Genomic DNA, 21841 nt, shown 5'->3' on the forward strand with positions numbered 1-21841 from the left:
GAGGGGAAGCTGGATAGTGGTTGTAGAGAGGGAGGGGAAGCTGGATAGTGGTTGTAGAGAGGGAGGGGAAGCTGGATAATGCTTGTAGAGAGGGAGTGGAAGCTGGATAGTGGTTGTAGAGAGGGAGGGGAAGCTAGATAGTGGTTGTAGAGAGGGAGGGGAAGCTGGATAGTGGTTATGGAGAGGGAGGGAAAGCTTGATAGTGGTTGTAGAGAGGGAGGGGAAGCTGGATAGTTGTTGTGGAGAGGGAGGGGAAGCTAGATAGTGGTTGTAGAGAGGGAGGGGAAGCTGGATAGTGGTTATGGAAAGGGAGGGAAAGCTTGATAGTGGTTGTAGAGAGGGAGGGGAAGCTGCATAATGGTTGTAGAGAGGGAGGGGAAGCTGGATAGTGGTTGTGGAGAGGGAGGGGAAGCTGGGTAGTGGTTGTAGAGAGGGAGGGGAAGCTGGATAGTGGTTGTAGAGAGGGAGGGGAAGCTGGATAGTGATTGTAGAGAGGGAGGAGAAACTGGATAGTGGTTGTTGAGAGGGAGGGGAAGCTGGATAGTGGTTGTAGAGAGGGAGGGGAAGCTGCATATTGGTTGTAGAGAGGGAAGGAAAGCTGGATAGTGATTGTAGAGAGGGAGGAGAAGCTGGATAGTGGTTGTGGAGAGGGAGGGGAAGCTGGATATTGGTTGTAGAAAGGGAGGGGAAGCTCGATATTGGTTGTAGAGAGGGAGGGGAAGCTGGATAGTGGTTGTAGAGAGGGAGGGGCACCTGGATAGTGGTTGTAGAGAGGGAGGGGAAGCTGAATAGAGGTAGAGAGGGAGGGGAAGCTGGATAGTGGTTGTAGAGGGGGAGGGGAAGCTGGATAGTGCTTTTGGAGAGGGAGGGGAAGCTTCATAGTGGTTGTAGAGAGGGAGGGGAAGCTGGATAGTGGTTGTGGAGAGGGAGGGGAAGCTGGATAGTGGTTGTAGAGAGGGAGGGGAAGCTGGATAGTGGTTGTAGAGAGGGAGGGGAAGCTGGATAGTGGTTGTGGAGAGGGAGGGGAAGCTGGATAGTGGTTGTGGAGAGGGAGGGGAAGCTGGATAGTGGTTGTAGAGAGGGAGGGGAAGCTGGATAGTGGTTGTGGAGAGGGAGGGGAAGCTGGATAGTGGTTGTAGAGAGGGAAGGGAAGCTGGATATTGGTTGTAGAGAGGGAGGGGAAGCTGGATAGTGATTGTAGAGAGGGAGGAGAAGCTGGATAGTGGTTGTGGAGAGGGAGGGGAAGCTGGATATTGGTTGTAGAGAGGGAGGGGAAGCTTGATAGTGGTTGTAGAGAGGGAGGGGAAGCTGGATAGTGGTTGTATAGAGGGAGTGGAAGCTGGATATTGGTTGTAGAGAGGGAGGGGAAGCTGGATAGTGGTTGTGGAGAGAGAAGGGAAGCTGGATAGTGGTTGTGGAGAGGGAGGGGAACCTGGATAGTAGTTGTGGAGAGGGAGGGGAACCTGGATAGTGGTTGTAGAGAGGGAGGGGAAGCTGAATAGAGGTTGTAGAGAGGGAGGGGAAGCTGGATAGTAGTTGTGGAGAGGGAGGGGAACCTGGATAGTGGTTGTAGAGAGGGAGGGGAAGCTGAATAGAGGTTGTAGAGAGGGAGGGGAACCTGGATAGTAGTTGTGGAGAGGGAGGGGAACCTGGATAGTGGTTGTAGAGAGGGAGGGGAAGCTGAATAGAGGTTGTAGAGAGGGAGGGGAAGCTGGATAGAAATGGGAGAGGGATTGTGGAGCTGCTGTGAAGGGTAATATGTGGGTGGTGTACCAGGGGTGGGGTAGTGTGGATGGTACACCTTCCCTCTCTTTGTATACTAAATAAACCTTATGCTGGTCCCATCTGTGTTCGCTCTCCACAGGTCTCCTGGGTCCTGGGTCTCCTAGGTCCTGGTCTCCTAGGTCCTGGGTCTCCTAGGTCCTGGGTCTCCTAGGTCCTGGGTCTCCTAGGTCCTGGGTCTCCTAGGTCCTGGGTCTCCTAGGTCCTGGGTCTCCTAGGTCCTGGGTCTCCTAGGTCCTGGGTCTCCTAGGTCCTGGGTCTCCTAGGTCCTGGGTCTCCTAGGTCCTATCATTTCTATTCCGGAAGCTGTGTATGAAGTCTACACTACTACTACTTCAGTAGAATGAATACACTTTGCTACCCTGAGATTAAAGTAGCGTTTCTTAAATTTCCAACTTTGTCGCATGCAGTAAGTGTTTCTGGTTTATTAAGTTCTCTTGAGTGTTACTGTCATGTCTCCACTGGTCCCTCTGTCATCTTGAGTGTTACTGTCATGTCTCCACTGGTCCCTCTGTCATCTTGAGTGTTACTGTCATGTCTCCACTGGTCCCTCTGTCATCTTGAGTGTTACTGTCATGTCTCCACTGGTCCCTCTGTCATCTTGAGTGTTACTGTCATGTCTCCACTGGTCCCTCTGTCATCTTGAGTGTTACTGTCATGTCTCCACTGGTCCCTCTGTCATCTTGAGTGTTACTGTCATGTCTCCACTGGTCCCTCTGTCATCTTGAGTGTTACTGTCATGTCTCCACTACTGTCATGTCTGTCATGTCTCCACTGGTCCCTCTGTCTTGATCTTAACTGGTCCCTCTGTCATCTTGTGTACTGTCATGTCTCCACTGGTCCCTCTGTCATCTGTTGAGTGAGTGTCACTGTCATGTCTCCACTGGTCCCTCTGTCATCTTGAGTGTCACTGTCATGTCTCCACTGGTCCCTCTGTCATCTTGAGTGTTACTGTCATGTCTCCACTGGTCCCTCTGTCATCTGTCATGAGTGAGTGTCACTGTCATGTCTCCACTGGTCCCTCTGTCATCTTGAGTGTTACTGTCATGTCTCCACTGGTCCCTCTGTCATCCTCTGTCACTGGTCCCTCTGTCTTGAGTGTTACTGTCATGTCTCCACTGGTCCCTCTGTCATCTTGAGTGTTACTGTCATGTCTCCACTGGTCCCTCTGTCATCTTGAGTGTTACTGTCATGTCTCCACTGGTCCCTCTGTCATCTTGAGTGTTACTGTCATGTCTCCACTGGTCCCTCTGTCATCTTGAGTGTTACTGTCATGTCTCCACTGGTCCCTCTGTCATCTTGAGTGTTACTGTCATGTCTCCACTGGTCCCTCTGTCATCTTGAGTGTTACTGTCATGTCTCCACTGGTCCCTCTGTCATCTTGAGTGTTACTGTCATGTCTCCACTGGTCCCTCTGTCATCTAATGTTATGTTCAGCTCTTTTAGTCTCTCCTCACAGCTCATTTCCCTCAGCTCTAGGGTAATCTCGATGCAACCCATTGCTCTTTATTTTCAAGTGTCTTGATGTAAATAAACCATACCATGGGCAGGGATAGAACCCGCGATCAGAGAGTCGTAAAACTCCAGACCGACGTGTTTGCCACTGGGTCAGCTGGCTACAAGATTCATCTAACTGGGTATTTTTCTACACTATAGGAAGGTTAGCATAGGCACCACTGTGACCACAATTGCAAGTTTTTACAGACAAATCTCCCGCCACGTCGGTCTGGAGTTTTATGACGCTGATCGCGGGTTCTAACCCCGCCCGTGGTATGGTTTGTTTGCAATCATGTCATTACGATTTTGTGAGTCTTGATGTGCTTTTATCAGACATGGGTTCCATCGACTCAAGGCTGAGGGACTGTTTACCTCAAACTCCTCCTGTTCTTGACCATTCTCCTTTGTATGGACTGATGAAGCCACTGTGTGGTGAAACTTGCATTAGTGTTCGCAATAAAGCTAACAGAATTCTTGGCTTCATATCTAGAAGTATAAATAATAGAAGTCCTCAGGTTGTTCTTCAACTCTGTATATCCTTGGTTAGGCCTCATTTTGACTATGCTGCTCAGTTCTGGTCACCGTATTACAGAATGGATATAAATGCTCTGGAAAACGTACAGAGGAGGATGACAAAGATGATCCCATGTATCAGAAATCTTCCCTATGAGGATAGACTGAGGGCCCTGAATCTGCACTCTCTAGAAAGGCGTGGAATTAGGGGGGATATGATCGAGGTGTATAAATGGAAAACAGGAATAAATAAAGGGGATGTAAATAGTGTGCTGAAAATTTCCAGCCAAGACAGGACTCGCAGCAATGGTTTCAAGTTGGAAAAATTCAGATTCAGAAAGGATATAGGAAAGTACTGGTTTGGTAATAGAGTTGTGGATGAGTGGAACAAACACCTGAGTACAGTTATTGAGGCTAAAACGTTGTGTAGTTTTGAAAATAGGTTAGATAAATACATGAGTGGGTGTGGGTGCGTGTGAGTTGGACCTGACTAGCTTGTGCTGCTGGGTCTGGTGCAGTGCTCCATCCTTGAGTGGAGATGATCAGACTGGGTGGGTCATTGGGCTAATCCGGGGGGGGGGGGGGTCATTGGTCTAATCTAGAGGGGTACATGGACCTGCTCCGCATGGATCAGTAGGCCTGTTGCAGTGCTCCTTCTTTCTTATGTTCTTATGTTCTCAGTAAAAATACCCAAGCGTTGCACATGTGTCTAATTTATCAACTTGTCGGCTCTCTGAACCATTTATTTACATGTATGTAAGATTATGAATGAGATTTTATTGAAGTATGCATCGTCCAGTATGCATTTGCTGCAGAGGTTAGTACTTTGGTGTGTTCCTTAGGCGATTTTATTTTGTATAAAGTTCGCCCTTAGGTTCTCCTTGACTAATATTTCACACCGGGTTGTCAGAGTATGAATCGCAGTTATCGGGAAGGAGGATCGAGTATCCACAATTTTTGAAATCCCAGAACAGGGATACGCAGCATTGGAAATCATTTGACATGTATCACACGCATACATAAAACGCGAAATGACATTTATTACAAAAATAACAGACACAATTCCGTGACTGGAACAATACACAAACAACCCGCACATAGGAGAGAAGAACTTAAGATGACGTTTCGGTCCGACGTGGACCTTTTATTGCACTTGTCTACTTTGATTATCAAATGGTATACAATACCGACAGGTTGGTAGATAAGACACATAAGCCTAAATGTTGCTTATGTGTCTTGTCTACCAACTTGTCTACTTTGCTGTCTAATATTTGGCCCATTCTCTTGGGCAGAATATTATCAAACACCTTCGTGCAGCTCGTTCTTTCTCGTTCCTGCTTCGTTTATCCTACCTAATCATTGAACTCGGTAGGTGTATGAAACACGAGATACCGTATATAAACCCATTATCTCCAGATGCACCACTTGCTTCTAATCTTCCTCATTACTTCCGAGTTCGCATTTTCGACGACCTACAATTGGGACTTGTAGTGGGATGTGTAACTCTAGTATGGGCCAGCAGGCCTGCTGCAGTGTTCCTCCTTTCTTATGTTCTTATGTACCCGGCTAATTCGTTTCTTAAATGTGAAGGTTTCTTTCCCTGCCTTCCACATGTTTCCGTGTGTACCAGCCGAATTGTGGGTGTAGGAAATGTTTAATATCTCAGTATATAGTACAGTGGAATGGTGTGGCTTCTAACCTCATGGTCTCCATAAATGCTTTTCAAACTGTGTATATAATTTTATTGCACCACATGAGTGGGTGTGGGTGGGTGTGAGTTGGACCTGACTAGCTTGTGCTACTAGGTCTGATGCCGTGCATCTTCCTTAAGTGGAAGTGACCTGACTAGGTGGGTTATTGGTCTAAGCCGGGGGGTGACATGGACCTGCTTCGCATGGGTCAGTAGTCCTGCTGCAGTGTTCCTTCTTTCTTATATTCTCGCGTCTTGTAATTCATTCCACGTTTTTCTAGCCATAAGACTGAAGAACTATATCTTATTTAACTTTCTCGGGGCCTCATCTTCATTTTTAGCTTCCGTCTGTTGTTTCCTTGCCCTTGTTCCTCTAGTGTCAAGCTCTCCTCCTCCTCCGCTCTGGCAATGCAACCTAGCATCTTTTATGTCATGGTCATGTCTCCTCTGATTCTTCTCTCCTTCAAGGAAATTAGGTTCAGTTCTTTTAGCATCTCTTCGTAGTGATTCACCTTTAGTTCTGGAACTAGTTTGGTTCCAGATCACGGAATTTTCAGTAGCTTCTGGACCTGCTCATGCTCAAACATGGGGCCAACACATGTACAGCATTTAATAATAAAACATTTGGTTTAAGGTTCGTGGAAGCAACTCTTAAGTCTGTCAGCTTTTTATATGGCGCAAATGTAATGTTAAAGAGTAATATTCTTCCTTCTAACAGGTTAATGTGTGCCTCTAGCTAGAGGGTTAATGTAATATTTACTTTTAACTCTGCTTTCCTGTATATGAGGTTTGTTTCTTTTAAAATTTATGCTCTGCTACAGGTCTGCTGTCGTGCACTATAATTCTCAAGACGTTGCACTTGATTCACTTGACCTTCCTATTCCAGCCAGCGATTTCATCGACCTTGTTGAACTATGTGTTGGCTTTACGTGTTTCTCTTTCGAAAATCACCTCTTTCAGCAGACATTTGGACTACCCATGGGCTCGCCACTCAGTGCGGTCCTGGCGAACCTATACATGGAATATCTAGAAGCCGAACGTTTCTCCACCATTATTCCTTCGTCTGTCACCTGGCTCTGTTATGTTGACGACATTCTCCTCATAACTCCTAGACGCTTCAACGTTCAAGCTCTCCAAGACAAGCTCAACCAGGTCGAGCCTTCAATCCAGTTCACACTTGAAGAAGTCGACAACACTCTTCCTTTCCTTGATGTTCTTCTCTGCAAAGCTGACCACGAACTTCGTTTTAAAGTCTATCGAAAACCCACCAACCAAAACGATCTTCTCCACTTCTACTCTCACCACGACACCAAAACTAAACGTGGTGTAATTATAGGCTTCTTCCTGCGTGCACTCAGAATCTGCAGCAATGAGTTTCTTGAAGAATGCACTATAATTGAACAAGTATTTTCTAAACTCCACTATCCTCGTCACTTCATCAGAGACTGCAGACGACGCACATTAGACATCTTCAACACACCCAGAGAAGACACTGCCGAGAAGAGATACATAGTCCTCCCCACCAACTCCATTGACAAACATGTTTCCAACATCTTTTCCAATACCTCAGTCCAAGTATCTACCTCCACAACCACGACCATCAAGGACAATACCAGTGATAGGACAAGCGTCCACCCTCTGCAGGGGTATACATAATCCTTTGTAATGACTGCAACAAATTATACGTGGGCGAAACATCAAGGGACCTCCAAACACTTATTTCAGAACACCAATACGCAAGCAGGTCTGACGACACAAGGAATGCCTGCGTACAACACCGTAATTCACACAACCACTTGATAAACTACAGAAACTCAAGACTTATCGCCACAAGACAACACTCAATACCGAAGAATCCTGGAATCATCACTTATTTCTATATCCGACAACTTCAACCAGAATAGTGGCTTCTATAACATAGCTGAACCACTTGCCAAGAAACTTTTCCATCGCTATCCCACATAAGAACATAGGAATGGAAGAACACTGTAGAAGGTCTGCTCACAAACTTATCCAATCTCCTTTCCAAGCTACCCAAGATTTTAGACTCTATAACCCCACTCGGTACATCATCACATGCAGCATTCTCCACCTGACCTCAGCATTCTGAACCTGACTATAAATACTCGCGTCCCTTCCACCCCAGGTAGATCTGTTTGTGACTTGAAAAAGCCCACTGTGTGGACGAAACGTTGTCAATGAAGGATCACATTATACTGCATATATGTTTATATTTCCATGCGTTTATATTTCCACGTTGCACTTGCTGAGGCTGGATCTCTATAGTTGCCTGATGGACACGTGTGTGTGTGTGTGTGTGTGTGTGTGTGTGTGTGTGTGTGTGTGTGTGTGTGTGTGTGTGTGTGTGTGTGTGTGTGTGTGAACAAGCAGATGTTTGTGATCACCTGGGAGGTACAAGAGCTTGAGCTCCCCCATGCATGAGGTAGTCTGACCATTGCACTCACTGAGCAGTTAACCTTTAAGTTAATAGCCACAGCTGCAACAGCTGTAATGACCACAACACTAATCCACACACCACCTCCACCATTATCAACGCCGCCGCCACAGCCACTACAACCACAGTCAACACCACTACAACCACAGTCAACACCACTACAACCACAGTCAACACCACTACAACCACAGTCAACACCACTACAACCACAGTCAACACCACTACAACCACAGTCAACACCACTACAGCCACAGTCAACACCACTACAACCACAGTCAACACCACTACAACCACAGTCAACACCACTACAACCACAGTCAACACCACTACAGCCACAGTCAACACCACTACAACCACAGTCAACACCACTACAACCACAGTCAACACCACTACAACAACAGTCAACACCACTACAACCTTAGTCAACACCACTACAACCACAATCAACATAACCATTACAATTACAACTACCACTACTATACTACCACTGCTGTATTCTTCACTATCAACATAATCATGACCACTACCACCACTACTCCACCAGTACAACCACTTCCAGCATCACTACTCCACCAGTACCACAACCATATTCACTAATACCACTACCACCACAGTCAACATTCCTGCTAAAACCACTGCTACCACTACTCATCACAATCAACAGCACAACTATACACCCACCACCACTATCACTTAAATCACCCCTACCATCATTGTCACCAGCACTACTAACACATTACTGGAACCAAATCTACCAGCACCATTACCCCCATGATCCCGTGACTGACCCCCCATGATCTAGTGACTGACCCCCATGATCCAGTGACTGACCCCTTCCCCAAGATCTAGTGACTAACAACCCTATTCTTCCGTACTTTTCAGGTCGTCCGCCCCCAGAGGTAACCTGGTGGAAGGGTACGACCCTCTTGTCCAATCGTAGCGTGAGCGTGGGTGAGGACGGTACACTGCTGGCATCACACGAGGAGGGTGACGATGTGGTACACACTGTGGGCGTAGGCGTGGGCGTGCGCTATGTCAGGACCGCCCTCATCATCCCCGCCCTCACTAGGGACTACGCCCACGCTAACATCACCTGTCGCGCCTCTAACAACAATATTACGGAGCCCATGTCCACCACGCTCTACCTGGAGCTATATAGTGAGTGCTTACTGTTATCTTGCTCTACCTGGAGCTCTATAAGGAATGTTTACTGTGTTATCTTGCTCTATCTGGAACTATATATAGTGCAGTGCCTGCACTCTGACGGATGGGTGGGGATACTGCAGTTCTGAAGATGGGTAGTACAGTGCCTGCACTCTGACGGATGGGTGGGGATACTGCAGTTCTGAAGATGGGTAGTACAGTGCCTGCACTCTGACGGATGGGTGGGGATACTGCAGTTCTGAAGATGGGTAGTACAGTGCCTGCACTCTGACGGATGGGTGGGGATACTGCAGTTCTGAAGATGGGTAGTACAGTGCCTGCACTCTGACGGATGGGTGGGGATACTGCAGTTCTGAAGATGGGTAGTACAGTGCCTGCACTCTGACGGATGGGTGGGCATACTGCAGTTCTGAAGATGGGTAGTACAGTGTCTGCGCTCTGACGGATGGGTGGAGATACTGCAGTTCTGGAGGTGGGTAGTACAGTGCCTGCACACTGACGGATGGGTGGGCATACTGCAGTTCTGAAGATGGGTAGTACAGTGTCTGCGCTCTGACGGATGGGTGGAGATACTGCAGTTCTGGAGGTGGGTAGTACAGTGCCTGCACACTGACGGATGGGTGGGGATACTGCAGTTCTGAAGATGAGTAGTACAGTGTCTGCATTCTGAAGGATGGGTGGGCATACTGCAGTTCTGAAGATGGGTAGTACAGTGTCTGCGCTCTGACGGATGGGTGGAGATACTGCAGTTCTGGAGGTGGGTAGTACAGTGTCTGCACTCTGACGGATGGGTGGGGATACTGCAGTTCTGGAGGTGGGTAGTACAGTGTCTGCACTCTGACGGATGGGTGGGGATACTGCAGTTCTGGAGGTGGGTAGTACAGTGTCTGCACTCTGACGGATGGGTGGGGATACTGCAGTTCTGGAGGTGGGTAGTACAGTGTCTGCACTCTGACGGATGGGTGGGGATACTGCAGTTCTGGAGGTGGGTAGTACAGTGTCTGCACTCTGACGGATGGGTGGGGATACTGCAGTTCTGGAGGTGGGTAGTACAGTGTCTGCACTCTGACGGATGGGTGGGGATACTGCAGTTCTGAAGATGGGTAGTACAGTGTCTGCACTCTGAAGAATGGGTGGGAATGTTTTGGTTTGGAGGGTCTTTTGAATTGTGATGTCTGGGCACTTCTCCCAAGACAGCTGTTGACTAAATGGTGGTGATGTGTGTCCCACTGTGTGTCACTGCTGGAGTACTCAGTGACGAGGAAGAGAATACACAGCAAATTAATGACAACCAACTTTGTGTGACAGCTGCGGCTGTTGCGAGAAAGAGGAGTTTCCACCTCCTGTTATAACTCTTCCTTCATTTGCACCTCGTGTAACTGTTCCTTCATTTGCACCTCGTGTAACTGTTCCTTCATTTGCACCTCGTGTAACTGTTCCTTCATTTGCACCTCGTGTAACTGTTCCTTCATTTGCACCTCGTGTAACTGTTCCTTCATTTGCACCTCGTGTAACTGTTCCTTCATTTGCACCTCGTGTAACTGTTCCTTCATTTGCACCTCGTGTAACTGTTCCTTCATTTGCACCTCGTGTAACTGTTCCTTCATTTGCACCTCGAGTAACTGTTCCTTCATTTGCACCTCGTGTAACTGTACCTTAATTATACCCCCGCCTGTTCCTCCCACATGTAACATTCTCTGTTATATACACGTGTATACTCACACAGGTCTGTTTAGTGTTTCGTAAGAACATACCTGCGTAGTATATAAATTGAGAGAAGTATATCAATGTATAAACACAATATATTTTTGTCCCTATTTTAGGGATAAACGTATCTCTGATGATAGGTTCAGGTTGAACTGCGACCTTAATGACCTTTTTGTTTTTTGTCAGGGGGCGAGACGATGTTGCGGGTCAAAATGAAACTGTTTGTCGTATACATTTAAATGTACATTTGTCGTGTATTGCTATTGAATGAATGATGGTGATTGTGTTTCCTCTTTGGGAAAAGGGGGGGGGGAGACGGCTGGTGTGATTAAAAAAATATATTTTAAAAAGTCATACGAGGCAGATTCTTCCCTCTTCAGCCACTAGATGGATTTATAGCAGTGCATACACTTGGTGAGAGGAAACAGAGTGTAGTGTCATAGCTACACATCCAATGAGAGACGACAGTGCAGTGTCACCCCTACACACCCAATGAGAGGCAACAGAGTGCAGTGTCACCCCTACACATACATTCAGAAACGGTATTGGGGCTTCCTCTTAAACATGACATGACGCCACTGATAATAAGTGATTAATATTATTCAACTGCTTCCATAGACAATCTAACCTGACTTCAATAACATATGTTGAGATATTTACTTAGAAAGTACGTAGGGATTCAGAGTTGGCGTTAACATGACACCGAAAACTAACGACTAAGAAACTATGTACTGTATTGGTAAGGAAATGTGCTTAGGTGTCTTTTTAAACCAAGGAAATGTCTACCACATTGGAAACACTTTTCACTGGTTACTTGAGAGCAATATACCTGTATCATTGGGTGGTGCCTGGCCTCAGCATTACTGATCTGGTGTCCAGTGATACTTGGTGATACTGGCTAGTGATGGTGATGCCTTTTCAGGTGAAAAATTAGACACATGTGCAACATCTGGGTATATTTGTAGACGTTTCGCCATTCAGTGGCTTTATCAGTGCAAGGACATAATGCGAAGAATGTAGAGCTATATACAGAAGATGAGGTAATCAGTCCCTCAGCCTTGGAGTTGTAGAACACCGTGGTGTTGAAGAATCTGAAGCACAGGCAGGAAGATTGACGCTTATGTATTGGTTACTCCTGATGTATCTGTGTGTTGTAGATGACGCTTCTGTTCTTCATTTTGTCTGATGTTGACGCATTTGTGTTGTGGATGACGCTTCTGTTCTTCATTTTGTCTGATTTTGACGCATTTGTGTTGTGGATGACGCTTCGGTTCTTCATTTTGTCTGATGTTGACGCATTTGTGTTGTGGATGACGCTTCGGTTCTTCATTTTGTCTGACGGATTGAAGCTGAGGTGTTGTAGCTGATGCTGCTCTAGTTGTTCTTCTTGCCTGGTGGTGTGAAGCTGAAGTGTTGTGGCTGCTGCCTCTTTCTCTCTCTCTCTCTCTCTCCTTTTCCTTTTGTCTGATGGTATGCAGCTGGAATCAAATATATCCCGTCCCACGCCTTCAGTCTCATAAATGATCCGCTTTGTGCCAGAATCCTGGATTTTCCTTGGGAGTGGATCAGCTGCGTATTTCTAATTATATTTAATAATATCAAGGGAATTTTATTGAGGACTTCATTGCAGTTTTCGTTGCACGTTATTTTGTCGGGAACTGATTCTCAGTTTTATCATTTGAGAGTAAACGATGTTTAGCCTAAGCAAAGCTTTATAAAGCTTTGTTTTCGAGACGTACTTTACAAATAGTTTTGCTCAGCACTGTGTGTGTGTGTGTGTGTGTGTGTGTACCGTAAGGTCGTCAATTACCTCCAGACTCTAGGAAAATAATCCTCCGAAATTGAGACGCTAACAGTAGGTTACCCTCCTCCTGAGGACTCTCCCCATCCTCGAATCAAACTCGATTCCCTCCCCCTCCATCCACCCATCACCAGGCACCGTATAATCCTTACGGATTTAACGTTTCCCAGTGACTATAATAACTAGCCTGAAGAATATACCATAGGCATATCAGGAGAAAAATGTGGAAATTTAAGAGGGCAAGAATATTCAGAAATTGTTTACAAAGAGTTGAACCTGACGTTAATGTGAGACAGAAGCGAGAAAGAAGCAAAAATATTTATTTCGTGTTGTAATGAAGAGGGGAGTCTTGGAGTAGTGCAGACAGATTCCATTTGTAGATGCAGTCGTAAAAGCAAATACACTACTCGTGGGGTTTAGAAATTCATTACGCCAGTTGGCTTACGGTTTAAGCTCATGGTTCAGGAGCTGAAGCTTAACATTTCTCGCACACAATAAACCAAGACGATAGTTTATTGGTTTCAGGTCCTGATATTATTGATCTACTGAGCCAGCAGCTGAAAGCTGATATGCTGGTCTCTTCCTGCAAATTGCATTCCAACGTAAGAACGATTTTAATTATTTTTTCTTTAGTATTTCATATACGAGATGCTTAAAAAACTTCTGAATATTTTAAGTTTTATTGGCCTGTTCTGGCGATGAGCTTCAGCTGCTGCAATCACTGCCTTATCCTAATAGGATCCTCTTTGGGTTTTAAGCTTGTCGACTATACGAGGGTCAGGACAAAATACCTCGTGTATATAGAATGAGAGACAAACATCTTAGTGTATTTAACCTTGCGACTAGATAAGAAAATTTCAAAAAATAACAATGCAGTGATCATACCGGTATACACCTATGATCCAGTCATACAACACACTGATCGTACAGCACTGATCGTACAACACTGATCGTACAGCACTGATCGTACAGCACTGATCGTACAGCACTGATCGTACAGCACTGATCGTACAGCACTGATCGTACAACACTGATCGGACAACACTGATCGGACAACACTGATCGGACAACACTGATCGGACAACACTGATCGGACAACACTGATCGGACAACACTGATCGGACAACACTGATCGGACAACACTGATCGTACAACACTGATCGTACAACACTGATCGTACAGCACTGATCGTACAGCACTGATCGTACAACACTGATCGTACAACACTGCAAGTGCTACGCTTGTTAGCTTGAGCTCTGCTGGAATATCTTAGGTGTTATCAGCTCTTTCAGCAGATTATCCAAATCTTTACATTGGCATAGGAAAATAAATAGCTGAACTTTGAATAACTAGAATTAATTAGATAATTAGTTTGACCTGACCACGATGAACAGTACTGACACTGCCTGACCACGATGAACAGTACTGACACTGCCTGACCACGATGAACAGTACTGACACTGCCTGACCACGATGAACAGTACTGACACTGCCTGACCACGATGAACAGTACTGACACTGCCTGACCACGATGAACAGTACTGACACTGCCTGACCACGATGAACAGTACTGACACTGCCTGACCACGATGAACAGTACTGACACTGCCTGACCACGATGAACAGTACTGACACTGCCTGACCACGATGAACAGTACTGACACTGCCTGACCACGATGAACAGTACTGACACTGCCTGACCACGATGAACAGTACTGACACTGCCTGACCACGATGAACAGTACTGACACTGCCTGACCACGATGAACAGTACTGACACTGCCTGACCACGATGAACAGTACTGACACTGCCTGACCACGATGAACAGTACTGACACTGCCTGACCACGATGAACAGTACTGACACTGCCTGACCACGATGAACAGTACTGACACTGCCTGACCACGATGAACAGTACTGACACTGCCTGACCACGATGAACAGTACTGACACTGCCTGACCACGATGAACAGTACTGACACTGCCTGACCACGATGAACAGTACTGACACTGCCTGACCACGATGAACAGTACTGACACTGCCTGACCACGATGAACAGTACTGACACTGCCTGACCACGATGAACAGTACTGACACTGCCTGACCACGATGAACAGTACTGACACTGCCTGACCACGATGAACAGTACTGACACTGCCTGACCACGATGAACAGTACTGACACTGCCTGACCACGATGAACAGTACTGACACTGCCTGACCACGATGAACAGTACTGACACTGCCTGACCACGATGAACAGTACTGACACTGCCTGACCACGATGAACAGTACTGACACTGCCTGACCACGATGAACAGTACTGACACTGCCTGACCACGATGAACAGTACTGACACTGCCTGACCACGATGAACAGTACTGACACTGCCTGACCACGATGAACAGTACTGACACTGCCTGACCACGATGAACAGTACTGACACTGCCTGACCACGATGAACAGTACTGACACTGCCTGACCACGATGAACAGTACTGACACTGCCTGACCACGATGAACAGTACTGACACTGCCTGACCACGATGAACAGTACTGACACTGCCTGACCACGATGAACAGTACTGACACTGCCTGACCACGATGAACAGTACTGACACTGCCTGACCACGATGAACAGTACTGACACTGCCTGACCACGATGAACAGTACTGACACTGCCTGACCACGATGAACAGTACTGACACTGCCTGACCACGATGAACAGTACTGACACTGCCTGACCACGATGAACAGTACTGACACTGCCTGACCACGATGAACAGTACTGACACTGCCTGACCACGATGAACAGTACTGACACTGCCTGACCACGATGAACAGTACTGACACTGCCTGACCACGATGAACAGTACTGACACTGCCTGACCACGATGAACAGTACTGACACTGCCTGACCACGATGAACAGTACTGACACTGCCTGACCACGATGAACAGATACTGACACTGCCTGACCACGATGAACAGCACTGACACTGCCTGACCACGATGAACAGCACTGACACTGCCTGACCACGATGAACAGCACTGACACTGCCTGACCACGATGAACAGCACTGACACTGCCTGACCACGATGAACAGCACTGACACTGCCTGACCACGATGAACAGCACTGACACTGCCTGACCACGATGAACAGCACTGACACTGCCTGACCACGATGAACAGCACTGACACTGCCTGACCACGATGAACAGCACTGACACTGCCTGACCACGATGAACAGCACTGACACTGCCTGACCACGATGAACAGCACTGACACTGCCTGACCACGATGAACAGCACTGACACTGCCTGACCACGATGAACAGCACTGACACTGCCTGACCACGATGAACAGCACTGACACTGCCTGACCACGATGAACAGCACTGACACTGCCTGACCACGATGAACAGCACTGACACTGCCTGACCACGATGAACAGCACTGACACTGCCTGACCACGATGAACAGCACTGACACTGCCTGACCACGATGAACAGCACTGACACTGCCTGACCACGATGAACAGCACTGACACTGCCTGACCACGATGAACAGCACTGACACTGCCTGACCACGATGAACAGCACTGACACTGCCTGACCACGATGAACAGCACTGACACTGCCTGACCACGATGAACAGCACTGACACTGCCTGACCACGATGAACAGCACTGACACTGCCTGACCACGATGAACAGCACTGACACTGCCTGACCACGATGAACAGCACTGACACTGCCTGACCACGATGAACAGCACTGACACTGCCTGACCACGATGAACAGCACTGACACTGCCTGACCACGATGAACAGCACTGACACTGCCTGACCACGATGAACAGCACTGACACTGCCTGACCACGATGAACAGCACTGACACTGCCTGACCACGATGAACAGCACTGACACTGCCTGACCACGATGAACAGCACTGACACTGCCTGACCACGATGAACAGTACTGACACTGCCTGACCACGATGAACAGTACTGACACTGCCTGACCACGATGAACAGTACTGACACTGCCTGACCACGATGAACAGTACTGACACTGCCTGACCACGATGAACAGTACTGACACTGCCTGACCACGATGAACAGTACTGACACTGCCTGACCACGATGAACAGTACTGACACTGCCTGACCACGATGAACAGTACTGACACTGCCTGACCACGATGAACAGTACTGACACTGCCTGACCACGATGAACAGTACTGACACTGCCTGACCACGATGAACAGTACTGACACTGCCTGACCACGATGAACAGTACTGACACTGCCTGACCACGATGAACAGTACTGACACTGCCTGACCACGATGAACAGCACTGACACTGCCTGACCACGATGAACAGCACTGACACTGCCTGACCACGATGAACAGCACTGACACTGCCTGACCACGATGAACAGCACTGACACTGCCTGACCACGATGAACAGCACTGACACTGCCTGACCACGATGAACAGCACTGACACTGCCTGACCACGATGAACAGCACTGACACTGCCTGACCACGATGAACAGCACTGACACTGCCTGACCACGATGAACAGCACTGACACTGCCTGACCACGATGAACAGTACTGACACTGCCTGACCACGATGAACAGTACTGACACTGCCTGACCATGAACCATCTACCATTGCTGACAGTGGCTGACCATCCATTGTTTGTGACCTCCACGATGAACGTTTTCTTTGCCATTTTATTTCCATCTGACTCACCGCAGAAAATTCTAACACTATTTGGTCCGGCACTAAAGCTGATTGACTAGGACGGTCCCAGTTCTACCCAGCAACTTTCCTCAAGTCTCAGGACCGGGGCCCAGTGCAGGGCCCAGTGCAGGGCGCAGGAAGTAGGAAAATTCTCGATTCTCAATTTGGAAGTAGGAAAATTCTCAAAACCAGTCGAAGGTATATCAAGGGTGTATTTGAAGGGAAGCTCCAGTTCTAGAGAGGAGACCTTGATGTTGAAACTCTCTTGGTCCAAAACACTGAAACTGCTGCTGATCTTCCCCGGAAAAGATCTCTGTGTCTCTCATTCCCCAAATACTGTATAACCCCAACGATTTTAAAACCATTTCGTGAATTTAATAATATCTTTTATTAACTTTACACAGACAAATAATTCACTGGAGCCATTTTTTGAAATGGAAGAGTTCATAGCCATCCTCACGCCCCTGAATGATGTGGTTTGTTCCTGGTGGCAGGGGAAGAAGCCTCTTTATGAGAGGTGCCACTCTTCCCACAGGGTGATTGTCTGACTTAGAACCCAGCATCTCTTGGTATAAATGGTGGGGATATTTTCTCCTTTTATAAATTTCCTGATACGAAAAGAATTGTGGAAATGGATTGTGGAATGCAAAAAACGGGATTAGAATAGTTTTACTTTATATATAATATATATATATATATATATATATATTATTTATATATATTATTTATATAATATTATTTATATATATTATTTATATATATATATTATTTATATATATATATTATTTATATATATATATATATATATATATATATAAATAATCACAATGTGTGTATGCACACAAAATACACTGACACACCATTCTACTCTCCCTTCTTTTATACAACACAACACACACGTGTGTATGACTGTAAGTTGAAAGAGCAGTTAAGTCATAGGGATATTAGGAAGTATTTCTTCAGTCTCAGAGTAGCTTGGAAGTGGAACAACCTAGAGATTCGAATGGTAGAGGCAGGATTTGTGTATAGCTTTAAGAAGACGTACGATAAGGCTCTCCTAGCCAGGAGAGTAAGCCTATAAGCGACCAGAGAAAAATCAGTCAGGAGCCGAGACTCGACCACTGTAGCCATGTATAGTTGGGTACACGCTCGCGCAGACACCTTACACAGCTTCAGTTGCAAGAACGTACGCACATATTTTTGGGACTCCGGGTTTTTGAGTATTATCATGTGTCTACAACCTAAGTCCATTGTGTGCTGACCTAATTTTTTGCAGTAATCTGCAGCGTGGATAATGCCATTTGAACTACATTGTTCACTGTGCCTCTCACCCACTCTGTTCCGAGTATCTATAACAGGTCACACACACACACACACATACACACACACACACACACACACACACACACACACACACACACACACACACACACACATACACACACAGTCCATTCATTGAATTAGGTGGGCTTTCTGTGACTGATGAAGTCTGATGTTTCAGAGAGGTTTGCTTCTACTTGGTAGTGGGCGAACTCGACTAGCTAGGGTCAGATGGATTGTGCATGATTGTCTTCTTGGTATCTGCACTGTGAGGTTATTATTATTATTATTAAAGATTCGCCGGTATTCTCCCGGCCCGGGCCTTTTCCAAGTGGTGGCTCGGCCTTGGCTCCCTCTTTAGGGAGTGTCTGAGACCGAAGTCTCCCATGGGAGGAGGCACAAGTACCTCCTCATCTTTGGGACCAACTGTCCCCAGGCCTAGCCACAAGCTAGGCCTCTCTGGTCTGCCATCCCCGCCCCAAGGGGGTAAATGGGAATGACAGTCTTATGAGCTAAAGGCTCGGGCTCAGGCACCTACCCTACCCTAGAAGGGTTAGGCATGGTATCGATCCACTGTAAGGTGTGGACGTAGACTCTGACTAGGTGGTATCTGCTCCCTGTATTTTGGGGACCTAGTGTTTGACTAGGTGGTATCTGTATACACACGTGCAATGAGTGCGCTGAGGGTCGTGTACTAGTTAGTTGCACGCCTTGATATTAGTGCAGGTCTTAAGATAGTTCTGTGATGTATTTTTCGATATAGTTTGTCCGGTGTTTAATTTAAACTATCTGTGGGTTGACTGAATTACATACTAAAAGACATAATATCTGTTGACGTTTGTTGAACGCCGAAAATTATTTTTTCTACTGGGGGGCGGGGGGGGGGACTCGCATTATAAAGAGCTTGTAAATATTTTGAGAATAATAAAGACCGCGGATATTAACCATACCCGTTACTTTCAATTTTGGGTTATTGCGATAGTTTAACCCGTCGGTTAACTAGCCAGTAAAATTATTTATTGTATATACATGTATCCTGAAACTGCGCAGACGAATTGCCCGAAGAAAGAATAATTGCCCGAAGAAAGTAATTGTCCATAGTAAAAATAATTGCGCATAGTAAAAATAATTGCCCACTGTAAAAATAATTGCCTATAGTAATAAACATAAACATACACATTCATGGGATCAATATATTTCATACACATTCATGGGATCAATATATTTCATACACATTCATGGGATCAATATATTTCATACACATTCATGGGATCAATATATTTCATACACATTCATGGGATCAATATATTTCATACACATTCATGGGATCAATATATTTCATATACATTCATGGGATCAATATATTTCATATACATTCATGGGATCAATATATTTCATATACATTCATGGGATCAATATATTTCATATACATTCATGGGATCAATATATTTCATACACATTCATGGGATCAATATGTTTCATACACATTCACGGGATCAATATGTTTCATACACATTCACGGGATCAATATGTTTCATACACATTCACGGGATCAATATGTTTCATACACATTCATGGGATCAATATGTTTCATACACATTCATGGGATCAATATGTTTCATACACATTCATGGGATCAATATGTTTCATACACATTCATGGGATCAATATGTTTCATACACATTCATGGGATCAATATGTTTCATACACATTCACGAGATCAATATGTTTCATACACATTCACGGGATCAGTATGTTTCATACACATTCACGGGATCAATATATTTCATACACATTCACGGGATCAATATATTTCATACACATTCACGGGATCAATATATTTCATACACATTCACGGGATCAATATATTTCATACACATTCATGGGATCAATATGTTTCATACACATTCATGGGATCAATATGTTTCATACACATTCATGGGATCAATATGTTTCATACACATTCACGAGATCAATATGTTTCATACACATTCACGGGATCAATATGTTTCATACACATTCACGGGATCAATATATTTCATACACATTCACGGGATCAATATATTTCATACACATTCGTGGGATCAATATATTTCATACACATTCGTGCGATCAATATATTTCATACACATTCACGGGATCAATATATTTCATACACATTTACGGGATCAATATATTTCATATACATTCATGGGATCAATATATTTCATATACATTCATGGGATCAATATATTTCATATACATTCATGGGATCAATATATTTCATATACATTCATGGGATCAATATATTTCATATACATTCATGGGATCAATATATTTCATATACATTCATGGGATCAATATATTTCATACACATTCATGGGATCAATATATTTCATACACATTCATGGGATCAATATATTTCATACACATTCATGGGATCAATATATTTCATACACATTCACGGGATCAATATATTTCATACACATTCACGGGATCAATATATTTCATACACATTCACGGGATCAATATATTTCATACACATTCATGGGATCAATATATTTCATACACATTCATGAGATCAATATATTTCATACACATTCACGGGATCAATATATTTCATACACATTCACGGGATCAATATATTTCATACACATTCATGGGATCAATATATTTCATACACATTCATGGGATCAATATATTTCATACACATTCATGGGATCAATATATTTCATACACATTCATGGGATCAATATATTTCATACACATTCATGGGATCAATATGTTTCATACACATTCATGGGATCAATATATTTCATACACATTCATGGGATCAATATATTTCATACACATTCACGGGATCAATATGTTTCATACACATTCATGGGATCAATATATTTCATACACATTCACGGGATCAATATATTTCATACACATTCATAGTAAACTGCTGATCTTGTCATATAGAAGACAAAACATGAATTTAGAGATGTCGTTAGTCATGAATTTAATAATAATAATAATAATGGTAATAATTCATAATTTTAACATGTTAGAAATATAGACTAAATCTGGATTTAAAGATGTTGATAGTGATGTTGAATATAATAATATTGCCAAATTATTATAATTATTAAGTCGTAATTTTAACATACAGATATGAGTATTTAATCTGATTGTTCAG

The 21841-nt window shown here is 45.0% G+C and overlaps 1 protein-coding gene across 4 annotated transcripts in view; it reads left to right on the forward strand.

Moving 5' to 3' along the window:
* LOC128702415 (roundabout homolog 3-like) overlaps positions 1–21841 on the forward strand; it is a 1608794-nt gene that overhangs the window by 1381430 nt on the left and 205523 nt on the right. For all 4 annotated transcript variants that reach the window (XM_070102079.1, XM_070102082.1, XM_070102081.1 and 1 more), the window contains exon 6: positions 8820–9095. In XM_070102079.1, the coding sequence (XP_069958180.1) occupies positions 8820–9095 (276 nt within the window). The remainder of the gene's footprint in view (positions 1–8819; positions 9096–21841) is intronic.

This window comes from Cherax quadricarinatus, chromosome 80 (genome assembly GCF_038502225.1).
Source record: "Cherax quadricarinatus isolate ZL_2023a chromosome 80, ASM3850222v1, whole genome shotgun sequence".
In the NCBI taxonomy this organism is placed as follows: Eukaryota; Metazoa; Arthropoda; class Malacostraca; order Decapoda; family Parastacidae; genus Cherax; species Cherax quadricarinatus.